General features: G+C 40.0%; 1 protein-coding gene across 15 annotated transcripts in view; it reads left to right on the forward strand.

Annotated features, from left to right (window-relative positions):
• EZH2 (enhancer of zeste 2 polycomb repressive complex 2 subunit) overlaps positions 1 to 16,658 on the forward strand; it is a 63,455-nt gene that overhangs the window by 8,338 nt on the left and 38,459 nt on the right. For 3 of the 15 annotated variants that reach the window (XM_084786131.1, XM_084786124.1, XM_084786130.1), the window contains exons 1-3: positions 4,723 to 4,897; positions 10,262 to 10,385; positions 11,239 to 11,367. In XM_084786131.1, the coding sequence (XP_084642257.1) occupies positions 10,269 to 10,385; positions 11,239 to 11,367 (246 nt within the window). In that variant the 5' untranslated portion in view covers positions 4,723 to 4,897; positions 10,262 to 10,268. Of the gene's footprint in view, positions 1 to 4,720; positions 4,960 to 10,261; positions 10,386 to 11,238; positions 11,368 to 16,658 lie in introns of those variants that run through there. The other 12 variants (XM_084786123.1, XM_084786137.1, XM_084786134.1 and 9 more) reach the window with 7 other exon arrangements.

The raw sequence follows: 16,658 nt of genomic DNA on the forward strand, positions 1-16,658 counted from the left end.
TACATGTTTCTCATTAATCCTGCCCTTTGTTTTTTTATGATGGGCTCCAAGTGATGTGATCATCCTTATATATCTTTTGTCTTTAAAAAAAAACTGTGTGTAGGGCTGGAGAGATGGCTCGGCGGTTAAGAGCACAGACTGCTCTTCCAAAGGACCCGGATTCAGTTCCCAACACTCACATGGCAGCTCACAACTGTCTGTAACTTCAAGATCTACAACCCCCCCCCCCCCACAGACATACATGCAGGCAAAACACCAATGCACATACAATAAAAAGAAATACATTAAAATAACTGTATGCATTTGTGTTTGTGTCATGGTGTATTTGGAGGTCGAAGAATAACTTACAGTTAGTATTTCCCATCCACCTTTATGTGGGATTTGGTGATTGGACTCAGGCTGCCAGGCGTGTGCAGCAGGAGCCTTACTGGCTGAGTCACCTTAGCACCCTGCCCCCCCCCCCAGGTGTCTTTTGTAGGATACCTTTTATGAGGAGAGTTTCCTTTTCAGGGTGATGCACATTCCAAGCTTTAAGTATTGTTACCGTGCTTCCTAGAAAGGCATTCAGTTTTCATTAACAGTTCCACTTTGCTGAACTGTGGTTTGTGTCCAGTGCGCAGGTTTGAAAGGTGTAGTGGGAGGAGTTTTGGCAAATGCATCCACCTGCACTACCACCTCTTGCCATCACCTGTTACCTATATCTCGTCGTTACCCCTCGACTGCTGATCACATCTCTCCTGCTTAGGAATTTGCATGGGTAGAATAGAATAGAATGTGTTCTTTTTGTGACTGCTTCTTTCATCCAGCACGCTTTTGATGGGTATCTATGCTATAACTTACACTAGTTGTTTTAAAGTGCCATTCCTCTATATGAATGTTCTTTGTTTCCCCCCTTGTCTGTTGGTGGATAAATGGAAAACTGTTAGCATTTTTGTGGATCCTATATACACCTACATTTTAGTTTTTCTTGAATAACTGCCTCCAAGTTGAATTGCTGTGTAGTGTGGTAAATAGTCATAAGAGACTGCCAAACTTTCTCAAGGTGGTTGTGCCATTTGTGTTGGCAGTTTCAATTCTAGTGGAGACTGTGCAGGGGCTACTGTCTCCCCAATCTACATTGACCTTGGTAGTGGTAGCCTTTAAGTGATGGTTATCTTGGGGCTAGGTTAGAGAGATACCTCAGCAATCAAGAGTGCTGGCTGCTCTTCCAGAGGATCTGTGTTCAATTCCCAGCACCCACATGGCAGCTAAGAGCTTAGCTATCTTAACCTGTCCAGTGCCCTCTCTGGTCTCTGAAGGCATTTCACACACATAGGCACACTGCACCATAATTTTTTTTAAAAGCTGTATTTATTTATTAAGAATACAATGTTCTGCCTGCACATCAGAAGAGGGCACCAGATCTCATTATAGATGGTTGTGAGCCACCATGTGATTGCTGGGAATTGAACTCAGGACCTTTGGAAGAACAGCTAGTGCTCTTAACCTCTGAGCCATTTCTCCATTCCCCATAACTTAAAAAAAAAAAAAGATGGCTATCTAATATGTTAATTATCTTCCTATGATATTTTTGTTTTTCTGAAGTAAGATCTTATTCTGTGGCAAAGGCTGGCCTAGAACTTATTATATAGTCCAGGTGACCTTACATTTCAACCTCCTTAAGTATTTGATTTTGGTATACTAGTTTCATTCCGTAAAATACTGTCTGCTCTTTTGCAACACCTAATTTTGTCCCACAAAATTGTTTATTTTTCTTTAAGAAATGTATCATACTTGCTTCTCCTTGAGTAGTGGAGCTACCTCTGTAGGTGGTTATACTATTGCTGAGCTTAATTTTGCCATGACTGCAGATTCAAGTAAGAAACTTGTAAAGCTCACATTCGGCTTACTGTACAAAATAACCATTATTTATCTCCATCAGTAAATCAGTCATTCAGTCTGTCAAGTCTTCGTACTTGTTTATAGGAAATATAGCTCCTATGAAGATACCGACGGGATGAGAAGATTGCCATGAGATAATCAATTATCCTTTTTCTGGAATTTCAAGGTGCTTACACTTTACGTTCGTCTAAAAAGTTGTGGGGTTTCCCCCCTTTTTTATGGCATAGCTTAGCTTTGTATATGGGGGACACTAATGAAAGATTTGACAGATTTATATTGACCAGAGCCCTAAAAACTCGACCGCTCTTTTTTTCTACCAGAAAGTCAAATCATTATTTTATTTTCATTTAAAAAATTCTTTAACCCAAGTGTGGTGGCTCATGCTTGTAATCCCAGCAGTTGGGGAGACAGAGGCAGGCAGATGTCTGTGAGTTTGAGGCCATCCTGGTCTACAAAGTTAGTCTAGGACAGAGTAACCCTGTCTCAATAAAACCAAACCAACCAACCAACCAACCAAACAAACAAACAAAAAAAAAAAAAAAAAAAAAAAAAAAAGGAAGAAAGAAAAAGTTATTTAATCCATGGCTAACATTTTTTAGAAATTGAGACACATGATGCTTCACAGAAAAAAATCTAGTCCCCTTGGCCCTGTACTACAATTGCATTCCAGCTGGCTAGTATAGTCCCCTCAGTCTGGGCCTGTGCTCTCCTGTGGACCACTGGGCATCTATGCTTAGAACCTAGAGCAATGGTCACTGGGTAACACATACCCAGGAGGCCCAAAGGCCCCCAAACTCCCAAATCCTCCAGGATCAGCTATCTCTTCCCATCCCACTGGGGAGACTAGGACTCCTAAGAGTTAATCCGCCTTTATTGAGGGCCAGCCTTTCCTGAGGTTGTTTGGATTGGCTGAGGATCAGACAGTCATCTCCAGCTTCCAGTCAGACTTGAGATAACCTGTTTACCCTGTTCTGTGGAGGGCATGGTGGTGTCAGTGGAGGGGATGGTGGTGTCTTCTGGCTTTTGCTGCTGGCTGGCAAAGCTGTAGTAGTTAGGGCCTAGCGCCTAACCTCATTTCTTGGCATAGGCTGTCATCTTTTGGGTGTGTTGAAGAAGAGGATCTGGATAGCCTCAGCAAAAGGATCAAAATCATTATTTAAATAGTGCCGTTCCTCCTGAAGGGAGAGTCGGTAAGAGAGATCGAAGAAGAGAATTTTACATGGCCAATCTCTATCACATACTGAATTGTAATAACCTATTTTATTATTATTTTTTTTACGAGACCTTCTTTTAAGTATTTATTAGACTGTTGATTGAAGCCAGAAAGTCTTAGAAATCCCAGCAACTCAAAAAAGGAGGTGCGGTGGGATGGAGTGTATGTAAGGAAGCAAACTAACAATTCTACAAACTTACCTACCGTTCTACAAATTTACAGAGTGACCAAGTGAATTCATAGAAATCAAACTTATGCAAAGTGTTTCCAGTTATCTACAAAAAGTGTCAAGAAGACAAAACATTATATCTGTTTTAGTGTTTTGTTTTTTTTGTTTTGTTTTGTTTTGTTTTTGTTTTTTAATCACAACGGCTGAGAAGGACTGGAAACGAAACAAACAAAAACTAAGTGGGACAGTTGGTGTTCTTTAAGGAGTGGGAGAGTTGCTATTTACCCTCACTGAAGTCTTCTTCTAGTTTTTGATATCATAGTCTGTAGTGAAGTCTACATGTATTTTGTTTGTAGACATGTGCTCATAAACAATAGAATATTATTTGTTGAACCTTTACTGTGCCTAATGCACATGAAATCCCTAAGTGAACCTCTTTACTCATTTTTTGTGCTTTAAAAAACAAAAACAAAAAACCAGAAAAAACCAACACAGAATGGTGCTGGGGATTTGGTTTGGTGATTAGTATACACAAAACTCTGGGTTTAATGCACAGTACCACAAACAAAAAACAAAACTACATTTATGTTTTTGTATTTTATAAAAAATATTTTTAAATATTTATATAATTTTATATGCCTGTGTGGTGTAAGAGCCTGCAAGAGGCTGGACTGGAGTTGTAGGTGATTGTGAGCTGCCATGTGGGTGCTGGGAACTGAACTCTGCTCTTCTCTGTGAATGATGAGCTATCTCTCCAGCACACACACCTCCCTCACCTTCCTTCCCCCCCTTTTTTGAGCAGGGTCTTACTGTGTAACACTGGCTGGCTTGGAACTCATTTTGTAGGTTAGGTGGACTTAGACTGACTGATTTTCCTGTTTCTCTGCCTCCTGAGTGCTAGGATTACAGATAAGTTTGTTTGTTTGTTTTTCTTTCTGTTTCTTTCTTTTTAAAGATGGGGTTTCTCTGTGTAGCTCTGGCTGTTCTGGAACTCACTTTGTAGACCAGGATGGCCTTGAACTCATAGCGATCCATTGATTGGCCTCTGCTTCCAAGTGCTGGGATTAAAGGCGTGCGCCACCTGGATTGGCTATGTTTACCATTTTTTAAAAATTATGTTTAATTAGGTATATGGGCATGTCTGTGTGGGGAGTATATACATGCAAGATGGTGCCTACAGAGATCAGAGACATCATATCCCCTGAGAATTTGTGTTTAAGGCAGTTGTGAGCCACCTGACATGCCATGCTGGAATTGAACTTGGGTCCTTTGCAAGAGCAGTAAGTACTCTTGTAATGGAAGTTTTGGTTTCTTTAAAAATTCACTTATATAAACATGTTTTTGTTTTAATTCTAAATGTGGGATTTTAGTTTGAGCTTTAGTTTATTCAGCAGCTGATAGTTGCCTCGTGTGGGGCGTGGTGTTTGCCAGCTGGTAATGGCAGCATGGAGAGAGCGGTGGTTTTTGCCAGGTGCAGTTAGTTTAAGTCTGAGGACTCTGAGGTGTGTAAATAGGAGAGCTCGGAGCAAGTGTGTGTGTGTGTGGTGGCTTAGAGAGGACGGACAGAGAGAGGAAAGGGGGCAGCTTGGAGGAGGCAGGTGGAGATGCAGCTTCGGCGGGAGTATCGGAGGAAGGTGCGCGCAGACAGAGAGAAAGAGACTTCAGTCGACTCTGAACAGCCTGGAGAAGTAAAGAGGTCTCTGCCCCTCTCTCCACTAACCTTTCTCTCATACCTTGTGTTGGGGTGAAGAAGGGAGGTATACGCAGTAAAGACCCAAAATAAACAGCATTGAAAACTAGCATCTATATACTCTAAACAGTTGAGCTATCTGTCTGGCCTGTATATTTACTATATTCAAGTGTGTGGTTCAGTAGTGTTAAGTATATCCACAGTGATGTATAACAGATCTTTAGAATTTTTGTCTTTTGTCCACAACCTTTGGAAAGTACTTTTTTACTTTTTGTTTCTGTGGTTTTGACTCCTAAGTTAGTGTGAAAAGAACTGTGTTTTGAACTGAATTTCAAATCATAAGCAGGCTCAAACACACTTACTAATCAAAAATAAGAACCATTACAATCAACATGTTTTTTTGCCAGCAAGAAAAAAACATTTTTTTTTTCTCTAGCTGTAAGCAGGCTGGCCTGAAATTCACAGAGATCCTCTGTCTCTGCCTCCTGGGTGCTGAGATTAAAGGTATGCACCACCATGCCTGGAATAGAAATAAATCTCTTTTTTTCTGTAGTGTATAAAACAAAAACACAGGGTTCCATTGTATGGATTATAATGCATTAGTGACTAACTTTGAGTTGCCAACAGTTCACTGATGTCTCATTAAGTGTCTCCATTTCGCTCTTGGAGCTGTTTAACCAAGAAAGTGGTTATTTTATTTCGTTCTGCCTCTGTCTATTGCCTGAGTCTAAATCTGTTGGAGGGCTGTCCTGTGGATCTGTCCCTGTGTCTGCTGTATCAGCTGTGTACGGTTGCCTCTAATGAAGGGCTCTGCTCTGTGTATTTAGTGAAATGCACATCACATGGGGAAGGATTAGGATGCTTTAAAGACATCTTCAACAGAGTTTTACAAGAGCTTAAGCCACTGGGATCCCAACTGATCTAGATAACAAACATCATTGTTTATCAAACAGTAACCTCAAGTTGTTGCTTTCAACCTTACTGGTAGATTTTTAGGAAGTTGCTTTCAACTTGTGTTTGCCGTTCTCAGGAAATGCTACACATGCATTACTCTGGGTCAGAGACATGGAAGCAATCATAACTTAAGATTTGAGCTATACATTAGCTTAGGTTGTAAAGTTGATTACATAGGAAATCCAAGGCAAGTAAGGTTGGTTGTTACGTTGTTCTCTTAACGGCAGGTAAACAGTTTGGGTGCACAGTAGGCTAGCAGTCCTAAGTCTTAAGTGACTTCAAGATGTATTATTAACTCTGGGTGTGGGCAGAAGTTCCAGTCTTTCAGAGTGGAAAAGCGATTTTTCAGAATGTTGCATGATTTGACAAACTTTCAGACAGTATTTTCTGTATACTGCTGGCTATGGAAATGTTTTTCCTGCAAGAAGTTGTTGAGGTACTTGAAGTAGTAGCTAGTGAGTGGGAGGTCAGGTGAGTATGGTGGATGAGGTAAAACTTTGCAGCCTAATTTATTCAACTTTTAAAGTATTGGTTGTGTGATGTGCAGTCAGGTGTTACTGTGGAGGAAAATTGGGCCTATTGTGTTCCGCCAGTGCTGGCCACAAGTGTTGCAGTTTTTGGTGTTTGGCATTGACTTGGTGAACACACAACTAGGATGTAAGGATTGTTTCCAGTATTCTGAGAGCTGTAGTGGTTTGCACGGGGACCATAACTTTTTGGTAAAGTTTGGCTTTGAGCATTACTTCAGAGCTTACTGGTCCAACCATCGAGCTGGTTGTCATGGCTGTTGTGTATAATCCCTCTTTCTTTGCATATCACAGTCAGAGAAATGGTTCACTGTTGCAGAGAGTTAGAGAGCAGCTCAAAAGGATAGTCTTGACTTTTCATCAGCTCATGAGGTGCTCACTCACTGAACGTTTGCACTTTTCCAGCTTGTCTCAGATGCAGGATGGCCACTGGATAGTCCACATTGAGTTCTGTAGCAGCTTCTCACGGACTTGTAAAAAGTGCTTCAGTAATTGTTCTTACTTGGCTTTGTCAGCTTCCTATGGCCAGTCACTTCATTCCTCATCTTTGAGGCTTCATTTCTTTTGCAAAACTTGTAGGGCCTCCACTTCCTGGTATACTCTTGAGTGGTTACTAGGTTAAATGTGTGTTGGTATTTTGAACTATCTTTGTTGCTTTATGACCCATTTGAACTTGAATAAGGAAATCTCTTGAATTTGCTTCCTGTCTAACATCCTGTCAAGAAGTACAAAATAAATCCAAAATTACAAGGAGTAAGTCATAGGTAAAGGCTTAAGATAAGAAATACACATTAAAATGATGTATAACAGAACCACACTTATTTAACAGTGTGTTCCAGGAACAAAGGACAAATTTCAACAATGTAAAATTGGAAATTGCTTTTGCATCAACTTCATACTTTAGCTATTTTGTATGAATGGAGGTAGTCTCTATTTGTTCTCCGGTGATTGGCTTATTTTGCTTAGTATAATGTCCATGAGGTTCATCTGTGTGGTAGGTTGTGTCACAATTTCCTGTTTTTTGAGAACATGGTTTCATGTAGCCCGGGGCTGGCCCCGAACTCCTCCTCCTGCCACTTGCCTTACAAGTGCTGGGGATTACAGGCATCAACTGCTACTTTGCATTCACTATTAAATGAAATAGTAGTCTCTAGGACAGTGGCTCCTAACCTTTCACAAGGGCCGTGTATCAGATGTCCTGCATATCAGATACTTACATTATGATTCATAACAGTAGCAAAATTACAGTTATGAAGTAGCAATGAAATAATTTTATGGTTGGGGGTCATCACAACATAAAAGAACTGTTTTTAGAGGGTTGTAGCATTAGGAAGGTTGAGAACCACTGTTCTAGGAGGTTCTGCTGATAAACTAGTCTCTTGTTGGTGTCTTAGTTCCCTTTCTCTTGCCATGTTAAAACATTCTGATCACAAGCAACAGGGAAAGAAAGGGCTTATTTGCCCTAAATTTCTGTATCCTAGTCTATCACCAGGGGAAATCAGAGCAGAAACTCAAGACAGGAGCGTGGAGGGAGGAACTGAAGTAGAGACCGTAGAGGAATGCTGCCTAGTGGCTGCCCCTCATAGCTTGTCCAGCTTGCCTGCTTATACCTCCAGGAGGGGTATCCCCACACAGTGTGCTGAGCTCTCTCACATCAAGCATTAGTCAAGAAGATGCCCCACAGACTTGCCTACAGGCAGTCTGATGGAGGCAATAGTTTAATTAAGGTTCCTTCATTGTCACATCACCAGCAAACACTGTTCTCTCCTGAGCCATCTTGGTGGTACTTGAACTAGTGTTTTAATAAAATCAAAATTAGTGATATAGTTCAATAGTAATGTACTTTCTTAGTGAACAGGAAGCCTTGCTTAAATCAGTAGCACCATTAAGAACAGAAAATAGTTAATATGGTGTAGCTAGATCTTATGGTTCATACCTGTAATCCAGCATTTTTGAGGCTGAGGCAGGACTGCAGTCAGTTTGCGGTTATTCTGAGCTACATAGTGATCCTGTCTCAACAAACAAAACCTTAAATGAGTAAACAAATGTAGAAAATGTAAATTGGCTAGTTTGAGCTTATTGGTACTCAGTTCTTAGGTAGTTTATCATTGTACTTAAGGAAATAAAAGTTACACCATAGATATAATTTCTCCAAATTATTTATCTTTATCCATTAGGATAGTTTGAAAGATGAAATATTTCTAGAAAAAGGCATTCTATATGGGCAAGCACACTAACTTTTAAATTCAGAGAACTTAAAAAAAGTTTAGTCTGTTCTGTTATCCGTATTTCTTAGAAAACTGAATCTGAACTAAACATTCAAACCCCACATGTGAATAAGAGTGGATAAGAGTGCATAGGAAGCCAAGACAGCAGCACAGTATTTGAAGTGAGAAGTGTGATCAGGTGTGTGTGTGTGTGTGTGTGTGTGTGTGTGTGTGTGTGTAGAGTGAGTTATCCTTTGTTTGTTTTGATTTTTCAAGCCTGGGTTTCCCTGTGTAGTCCTGGATCTTACTCTGTAGACCAGGCTGACTTCAATCTCAGGGATCAGGCTGTCTCTGCCTCCCAAGTGCAGGGACTAAAGGTGTGCACTACCACCACCTGGTCCTGCTTTTTATCCTTATTATCTTACTGTACATTTTCTACTCTTGGTGCTGTGTGAATTGCACCTTTTCACTTGTACCATTTGCAGCAACAGTGGCTCTTTGATATTTGAGGGGATTGGTTGGAGTAGCCGCTTTGGTACCAAAATCCAGGGATCCTCATATAGAGTTGACATGTAACCTGTGCACATCTTCTGTATACTTGAATCTGTGTTATACCTATAATACCAGCGTAGCTGCTGGGTAAATAGTTGCTGCTCTGTTTGATGTTTTGGGGGAAATGACTGTTTTGGGAATATGTCGGTACATACTATAGAGGCCACTGTCCTACGCCTGGCCTAGTGTGAAAGTGAGGTGTTGGGTAGACGATGCTCCAATTGTAGGAAATTGGTTGGGGAGTCTGTGGAGTGGCTGGGGCCACAGCAGTGTGTGCTTACCTACCCTTCATTTATTGTGTTGAGCGAGCATAGTACTTGGTGTTTAGCAAATTCAAGTTTTGCTTTCCTCCCTATTTTCCGAAAGTGCTTTCTCTCCTGAATATTTTTGATCAGAGATTTGTTGAGCCCATAAATGTGAAACCTGTGGATATGGGGGATACGGTCAGTTGTATGTTGCTTCTGTAACAGTTTTTTAAAAATGTATTTTATTTTGTATACATGGGTGTTGTTGATTACATGTCATGTCCCGCGTACTGCTAATGTGCCTGATGCCTACAGAGGCCAGGAGATGGGGTCAGATCCCCTAGAAATGGAGTCAAAGGTGGCTGTGAGCCGCCATGTGGATGCTGGGAATTGGACCTGGGGCCTCTCGGAGAACAGGCGTTATCTTAATCACTGAACCATCTCTCTAGCTCCTATACTAGCTTTTTAATAATTTAAAACGTAAAGAATGTTTTACTTTGTTTTTTTCTCTAAAAATGTGAGCCTTGTGGGATTAAAAGCTAGCTTGTGGTATAGATACATAATTTCCTGTAATGAGATCACATTTCTCTAAAGCTGACTACTTAGAATTATAGACTGTTTATAAATAAAAATGTTTTAAGAGATGTCATTAAATAAAATCAGTCAATAATATATTCCCAGGATTTAACTACATGGAACACATGGGCTTTTTTCTACAAATATAAACAGTAAAAATGTTTTGTTGATATCAGTTTGCTTGGGATTAAAAGATCATATTCAAGCTGGTTAGTAAGTGATTTTAATATGAAATTATTGCTTTTAGCGTAATCATGGGCCAGACTGGGAAGAAATCTGAGAAGGGACCAGTTTGCTGGCGGAAGCGTGTAAAATCAGAGTACATGAGACTGAGACAGCTCAAGAGATTCAGAAGAGCTGACGAAGTAAAGGTAATTTTATCTTTTATAAAAATGCATATATAATTGATGCAACCCCCACCCCAGTTAAGTAGTTTTACTTTGAAATGGTACAAATGGTCAAAGTTATATTTACAGTAAAGTCAATGATGGTCCTTGATCTTAATTAAAGTTACATTATGACGGCTTGGTATAGTGCTGTGTGCCTCCAATCCCAGCACCTGGGAGGGAGAAGCAGAAGGCTCAGAAATTCAAGTGTGGGCTGATGAGGTGGCTCACCGGGTAAACGCGCTTGCTACTAAGCCTGATGACCTGATTTTGATCCTTGGGACTGTCATGGTTGCAGGAGAGAATCATTCCCACAAGTCTTCTGGCCTCCATAGAGGTGCTATTGCATGTAATACACAGGCACATGAGTCAGAAGTTCAAGATGCTGGGATACAGGTTAATTTGAGGTCACCATGGGATACATGGACCCTTTCTCAAAAAATGAAAAATAATGTATATCATATTCATGAATAATAACAAATATTTTAATCTAAGGATTATTCAGCCTGTTTGGAAACCAGTCTTTTCAGTATACCTTGGCTCTGCTTGTTTAGAGTCAGGGCCCAAACACAAAGGCGTTTGTTTTATGACTTTGTTTCTAAAGTCATTGTGATTTCTGAAACACAAAGTTAGAGAGGACGGAAATGCTTTTCTGTTTCCTCTCACTTACAAGGAAGTAGTGGGGACGATGCTTTTGTATTAGAGTGTGGGAAACAGTAGTTTAGTGTATGAAATCTGTGCATTTAAGGACATGGTACTGCTGATGATTTATTAGATTTTTAACCTACCTTAAAGGTGCTGCATATTGTAACAATGAACAATTTCTTGTTTTTAAAAGACTATGTTTAGTTCCAATCGTCAGAAAATTTTGGAAAGAACTGAAACCTTAAACCAAGAATGGAAGCAGCGAAGGATACAGCCTGTGCACATCATGACTTCTGTGAGCTCATTGCGCGGGACTAGGGAGGTTGGTTAACAGAGTGTTGTAACAATTATCAACACATTTGGTTTTTATTTATTGGAATGTTTATTGTTTGTTGGGAAGAAGGTGTGTACTTGAGGATATCTGCTTTGTTGCTATTTGTTTCAGTGTGTATCAGTGGCAGCCTTACCACAGGACTAGCAGTTCCTTTAACAGCTCAGTGTTTAGGATATGTCTTAGCTGTTTAGGAATATTAGACTGAAAAATAACATTGAAATCAAATCTATAAAATGCTCATCAGATGAGTATTATTTAGAGCAAGGCTTTCTAACTCACAATTGCTTTCCTCCTTGTCTCCTTAATATAAATTAGACATGTGGTTAGAAATACTTCTTTTCATATTTATGAGCCAAGAAAGCTTTTAATTATGCATTTTGTTCAGAGGCTGAGGCTTGTATGAAAATTTTTAAAAATTCAGTGTTGAGAGGTTGGTGTTTCCTACAGTTACATTTTCTGAGTGAGGTGGATCTTAATCACCATCAGACAATTTCCTATTTCCAAAGAAAGGCAAAAAAGGGAAGGGAGAAATGTTGTAATTATAATTTCAGACAGAAGTCCTATAGTAGAGTCTATGATTATCTCACCAAGCCAGGTGTGGTGGTGCATGCCTGTAATCCCAGCGTTCAGGGAGGCAGAGGCAGGCGGATCTCTGTGAGTTCGAGGCCAGCCTGGTCTAGAAATCTAGTCCAAGATAGCCATGAATATACAGAGAAACCCTGTCTTGGAAAAACAAAAACAACAACAAAAAACTCTCACCAAAACACACTGCCAGCAAGATGAGGCAGAATGGCAGCGGCCCAAGCAGAGGAGATTCTGGTTTGAGCATTTCTGTTTACATGCCTGTTTTATGTAGAATGACATGGTATAGAGTGTTAAATGGAAATAGAAGGAAAAACAAGTGATTTGGAATTAAAATACTATTATAGTAGATTATTTCTAGATGTATAAACATGGAGATCATCTGTTTCTTCTAAAGTAATTATTTCAATGAGCATTTAAAAATATAACAGTATTATAATAAACAAGCCAGAATTTGCTGTCATGAGGCTTGTAGAGGTGGCGTGACACAAGGCTTCAAAGGCTTGTGTGATAATAAAGTGGCTACATACATGACGTTAACAGTGACCTTAGTGGTGATAATGGTGATGTGGTCTTGGTGAGAATACATGATCTGGAAAGGTGTCTAGTTCTGTAGTGCTTTAGGTAACAGATCTTTAAAGTCTGACTTATCATTTTATAAATTACATGTTTTACACTGATACCTTCTCCATTGTCTTGTGCAAATCAAAGAGTAGGCATTGGAGGTAATAATAGCTTTCGTTATCATTTGAAGGGCAAAAGGAGTATTTTTCTTTCTTTGTTTTCACGAGACATGGTTTCTCTGTGTAATAGCCTTGGCTATCTTGGACTCGCTTTGTAGACCAGGCTGGCCTCGAACTCACATAGATCTGTCTGCCTCTGCTTCCCTGAGGGTTGGAATGTAAATGGACTGTGTGGGTGTGCCTGTAGAGATCAGAAGAAGGTGTTGCATTCCCTGGAGCTGGAGTTACGGATGGTTATAAGCTACCTTGTAGATGCTAGAAACTGAATTCAGGTCCTCCGCAAGAGCAGCAAGTGGTGGTAATCCCTGGACCGTCTCTTTATTCCGTTCTTTGAAAGTTTTATCTGGTGACTTTTTAAAAATTGTGAGTATTTCCTTCAGGAGTACTGTAGTTACGTGGTTCATTCTTCCTCTCGATTCTTCCCCATTCCCTCTTAATTTATGAGTTCTTTAATTCTTTCTCTTCTCTCTCTTTCACACACACACACACACACACACACAGTCTGCGAGTTCATTTAGTTGCTTGTAGATATACTAACTTTTGAATATTTTATCTCAGTAATTTTGATAAAGAATGTCTGGAAAGCGCTGGAGAGATGGCTCAGAGGTTAAGAGCACTGACTGCTCTTCCAAAGGTCCTGAGTTCAATTCCCAGCAACCATATGGTGGCTCACAACCATCTGGTGCCCTCTTCTAGCATGCGGGCATAATAAATAAAATAAATAAAAAACACAATTAATAAATATTAAAAAAAATGTCTGGAAAGAGTTCACATTTTGTCCTAATGGAATGACAACTGTAGATATTTCAGATCCAAGAGCTTTAGTTGAACTTAGAAAGTGTGAAGCATTTTATACATAGTTATATATACTTTATTGTTATTCAGAAATAATCTAAGCAGTGCTGTCTATAGAAATTCAATTCAGAATATATTCCTTTTTTTTCCTGTGAGGATTTTTATTTTTAACCATGTGTCTACGTGTGACTATGTGCATGTGAGTACAGTACCTGAGGAGGCCAGAAGAGGGCAGCAGATCCCCTGGAGCTGAAGTTTGGGGCTTGTGAGCCACCTGACATATGTCCTGGGAACTGAGCTCAGGTCTTCTGCAGGAACTATAAAGGCTCTTAATGGTTCCTAAAACCACTCAAGTGATTGGAAAGAGGAAGTTAAAAATTGCAAAGTGTAGCCAAGGTGTTTGTGTTCTTCATCCCCAAACACTGCGGTTTAGCAGCATCTCAGCCCTCAGATACATCCTAAAGTTTAATACAGTAGCATATTTCTTGTAAAGCTTGAGATTATAAGAACTCAAGTTTTTATAGCTGGTGTGGTGGTACATCTCTTTAATTCCTTCATTTAAAATATTTCTGACTTAAAGATAGTGACAATATGTTTTGCATTCATATTCTTTGGTCTTCAATTAATCTTTTAAAGAATTATCCAACATCAGGATGTCATTAAACAATACCAATGCATATATGCCTTATTGCTGTCATGTGACTGCTTATCAAAATACAGTTTCCAGGTGACTTGTTTTGTCTTAACAACTAGAAAAACTTGTGAGATTTCATTTTTTTCTTAGTTTTTGATTTTAGGCTTAGTAAAGAAATTGCTATTACTCTTGAAGTTCTTATTGTATTTCTTGTACATTTGTCAATTTCTTTCCCCACTGGAAACTATAAAGTCTTTTTTTCCTTCAGTGAATTGCTGTTTTTGAGATAGGGTCTCACTGTGTAGCTTTAGCTGGCCTGCAGTTCGCTGTTGCTGACCAGGCTGGTTTCAGACACAGACCCATCTGCCCCTGCCCTGGTTAAAGTGCATGCCACCATACTTACCCTGGACTGGTGTTTTCTACTGTGAATGTCATGCTTGGGTAATCCTTATCTGCTGGGTAAATGACATGATAAGTAATTTAATAAAATAACTGCTATGTATATTTCTAGGAAAATATGTGTTTGTAAGCATCTGAGTCTTATTAATGAAGAAAGTGAGGATTTTGGTATGCACTGAAATGTGGGGTTGTTAGCAATAGAAATAGCATTAAATGGATATAATGGTTTTTACATTCATGAAGAGTTTTAAAACTTCTGGACTAGTAATATTCCCAGTAATATTTGAGGTGATAAAATTTATTTGCTTATTGATATTTACAAGTGATTTTTTAAAAAAATAGTTCTATTAAAATAATAGAATATATAAGTGCTAACTTACCACTGTTGAAGAAAAGCTAGGTCTGGTTTACATATAAATAAGGATTTGATTGCATGGCTTATTGCCTTGTAATGCACTTTACTCAGGTTATTTGTAAAGAGGAAGTTTTAGTTACAATTTGCAAAGAAAAAAAAATTCTAGTGTAGCCAAGGTGTTAGATTTCTCATCCCCAAATCCTGCCATTTAGCAACATCTCAGCCCTCAGATACAATCTTAAATTCAGTATTGAGATGATTAGAACTCAAGGTTTTAAGGCAGGTGTGGTGTTACATGCCCTTAATCCCAGCAGGGCCTCAGCCGAGTGACTTTTTCAGTCCCTGCCCCTGCTGCTTCACTGCTCTGCGCTTAGCTATTTCTTTCTCCAAGTTTCCAGAATAGCTTGCACTGCTGAAACGAGGCAAGGAAAGACCATTTGAGAGAAGCTTTTATTGAGGCGCAGGAGGGTGTCTCCTAGCCAGCTCCCTGAGCCTGAGTATAGCCTGCTTATGTAGATGAAGAAGGTGGTTGGGTTCAGTCTCAGGTGTTTGTTTTCAGCCTCTTAGCGCCAGTAGCAGTCATGGAGGTTTGTGTAGCATACCAGTAATATGTAGCCTTGTCTGGAAGTAGACCTTCGGCTAGATGACTTGGGAAGGTGACTCCTGTCTGGCTTAGGTGAAATTGGTTGCAGTGTCACCTGGAGCCCATCCAGGCTTGTGATGGCAAAAAGCCTGGTACTATGTCAAACTGCCCTGGCTGAGGCTGCCTTCAGGAGTGCGGGCTGTCAGCTGTGTCCACGCTGTAGTTATTTCAAGTTGTGAAGGTGTGATCTAGATAGCTGGTACTGGCTTTAAGGCTATTTCTTTAGTTTTTGACTCAGTCCTTTTTGTTTAAGACCGTCAAGGCAGCAAAGGATGGTCCAACAACTGAGAATTAGGGAGTCAAATTGTCGCATTACCAGCTGCCTGCTTTTTATAGGAAACGAACAAATACTTTTTTGGCATTTTTGAAAGAATGCACTTCAGGCTTGTTTTTGTTTTACATTTTATTTATGCATTTATTTTTGTGTGCGTATGTGTGAAGGTCAGGGGACAGCTTGTGGAGTTGGGTCTCCACTGTGTACAGTCTAGAGATTGAATTTCGATTGTCAGGCTTGGTGGCAACTGCTGTTACCCGCAGAACTACTTTACAGGCTCCTGATAGTGATTTTTAAACAGACTTAATCAGTGCTTAGTACCTGCTTATGAATGCCCCAGGGGGAAATGGGCCCCTTGAATCCGTCTCACTTCTTTCCAGCTCTTTATGGGAATGCCCGTTTACCTTTATTCTCAACACAGAATATTGTTAGACTGAATGATACAAGTTACGTCACAGTTTGCCTTAACTTAGTGAGGTGGACTATTTTGCCTGCATGTATGTGCAGCATGTGCGTACCTAGTGCCTGAGGTATCCAGAGCAGGATGTGGGATTCCCTGGCACTGGAACTAGAGAGTTGTGAGGCAGCATGTGGGTGATGGGAACTGAAACCGGGTCTTCTCTAAGAGCCGTCAGTACTCTTAACCACTCTTTAAGCTCCATTTTTAAAACTAACTTCCTGCCTGCCTGCCTGCCTGCCTGCTGTGTGTGTCTGTGTGTCAGTCATATGTGCGATGCACTACTAGGAGTTTGTAAAATTCCATTTTATGTGTATGGGTGTTTTGCTTGAATATATGTTGTTTACCACTTGTGTGTTTGGTGCCCATGGAGAAGAAAGGGGTTGGAGTCCCTGGT

This window comes from Acomys minous (genome assembly GCF_964271855.1).
Source record: "Acomys minous genome assembly, chromosome: 6".
Taxonomy (NCBI): domain Eukaryota; kingdom Metazoa; phylum Chordata; class Mammalia; order Rodentia; family Muridae; genus Acomys; species Acomys minous.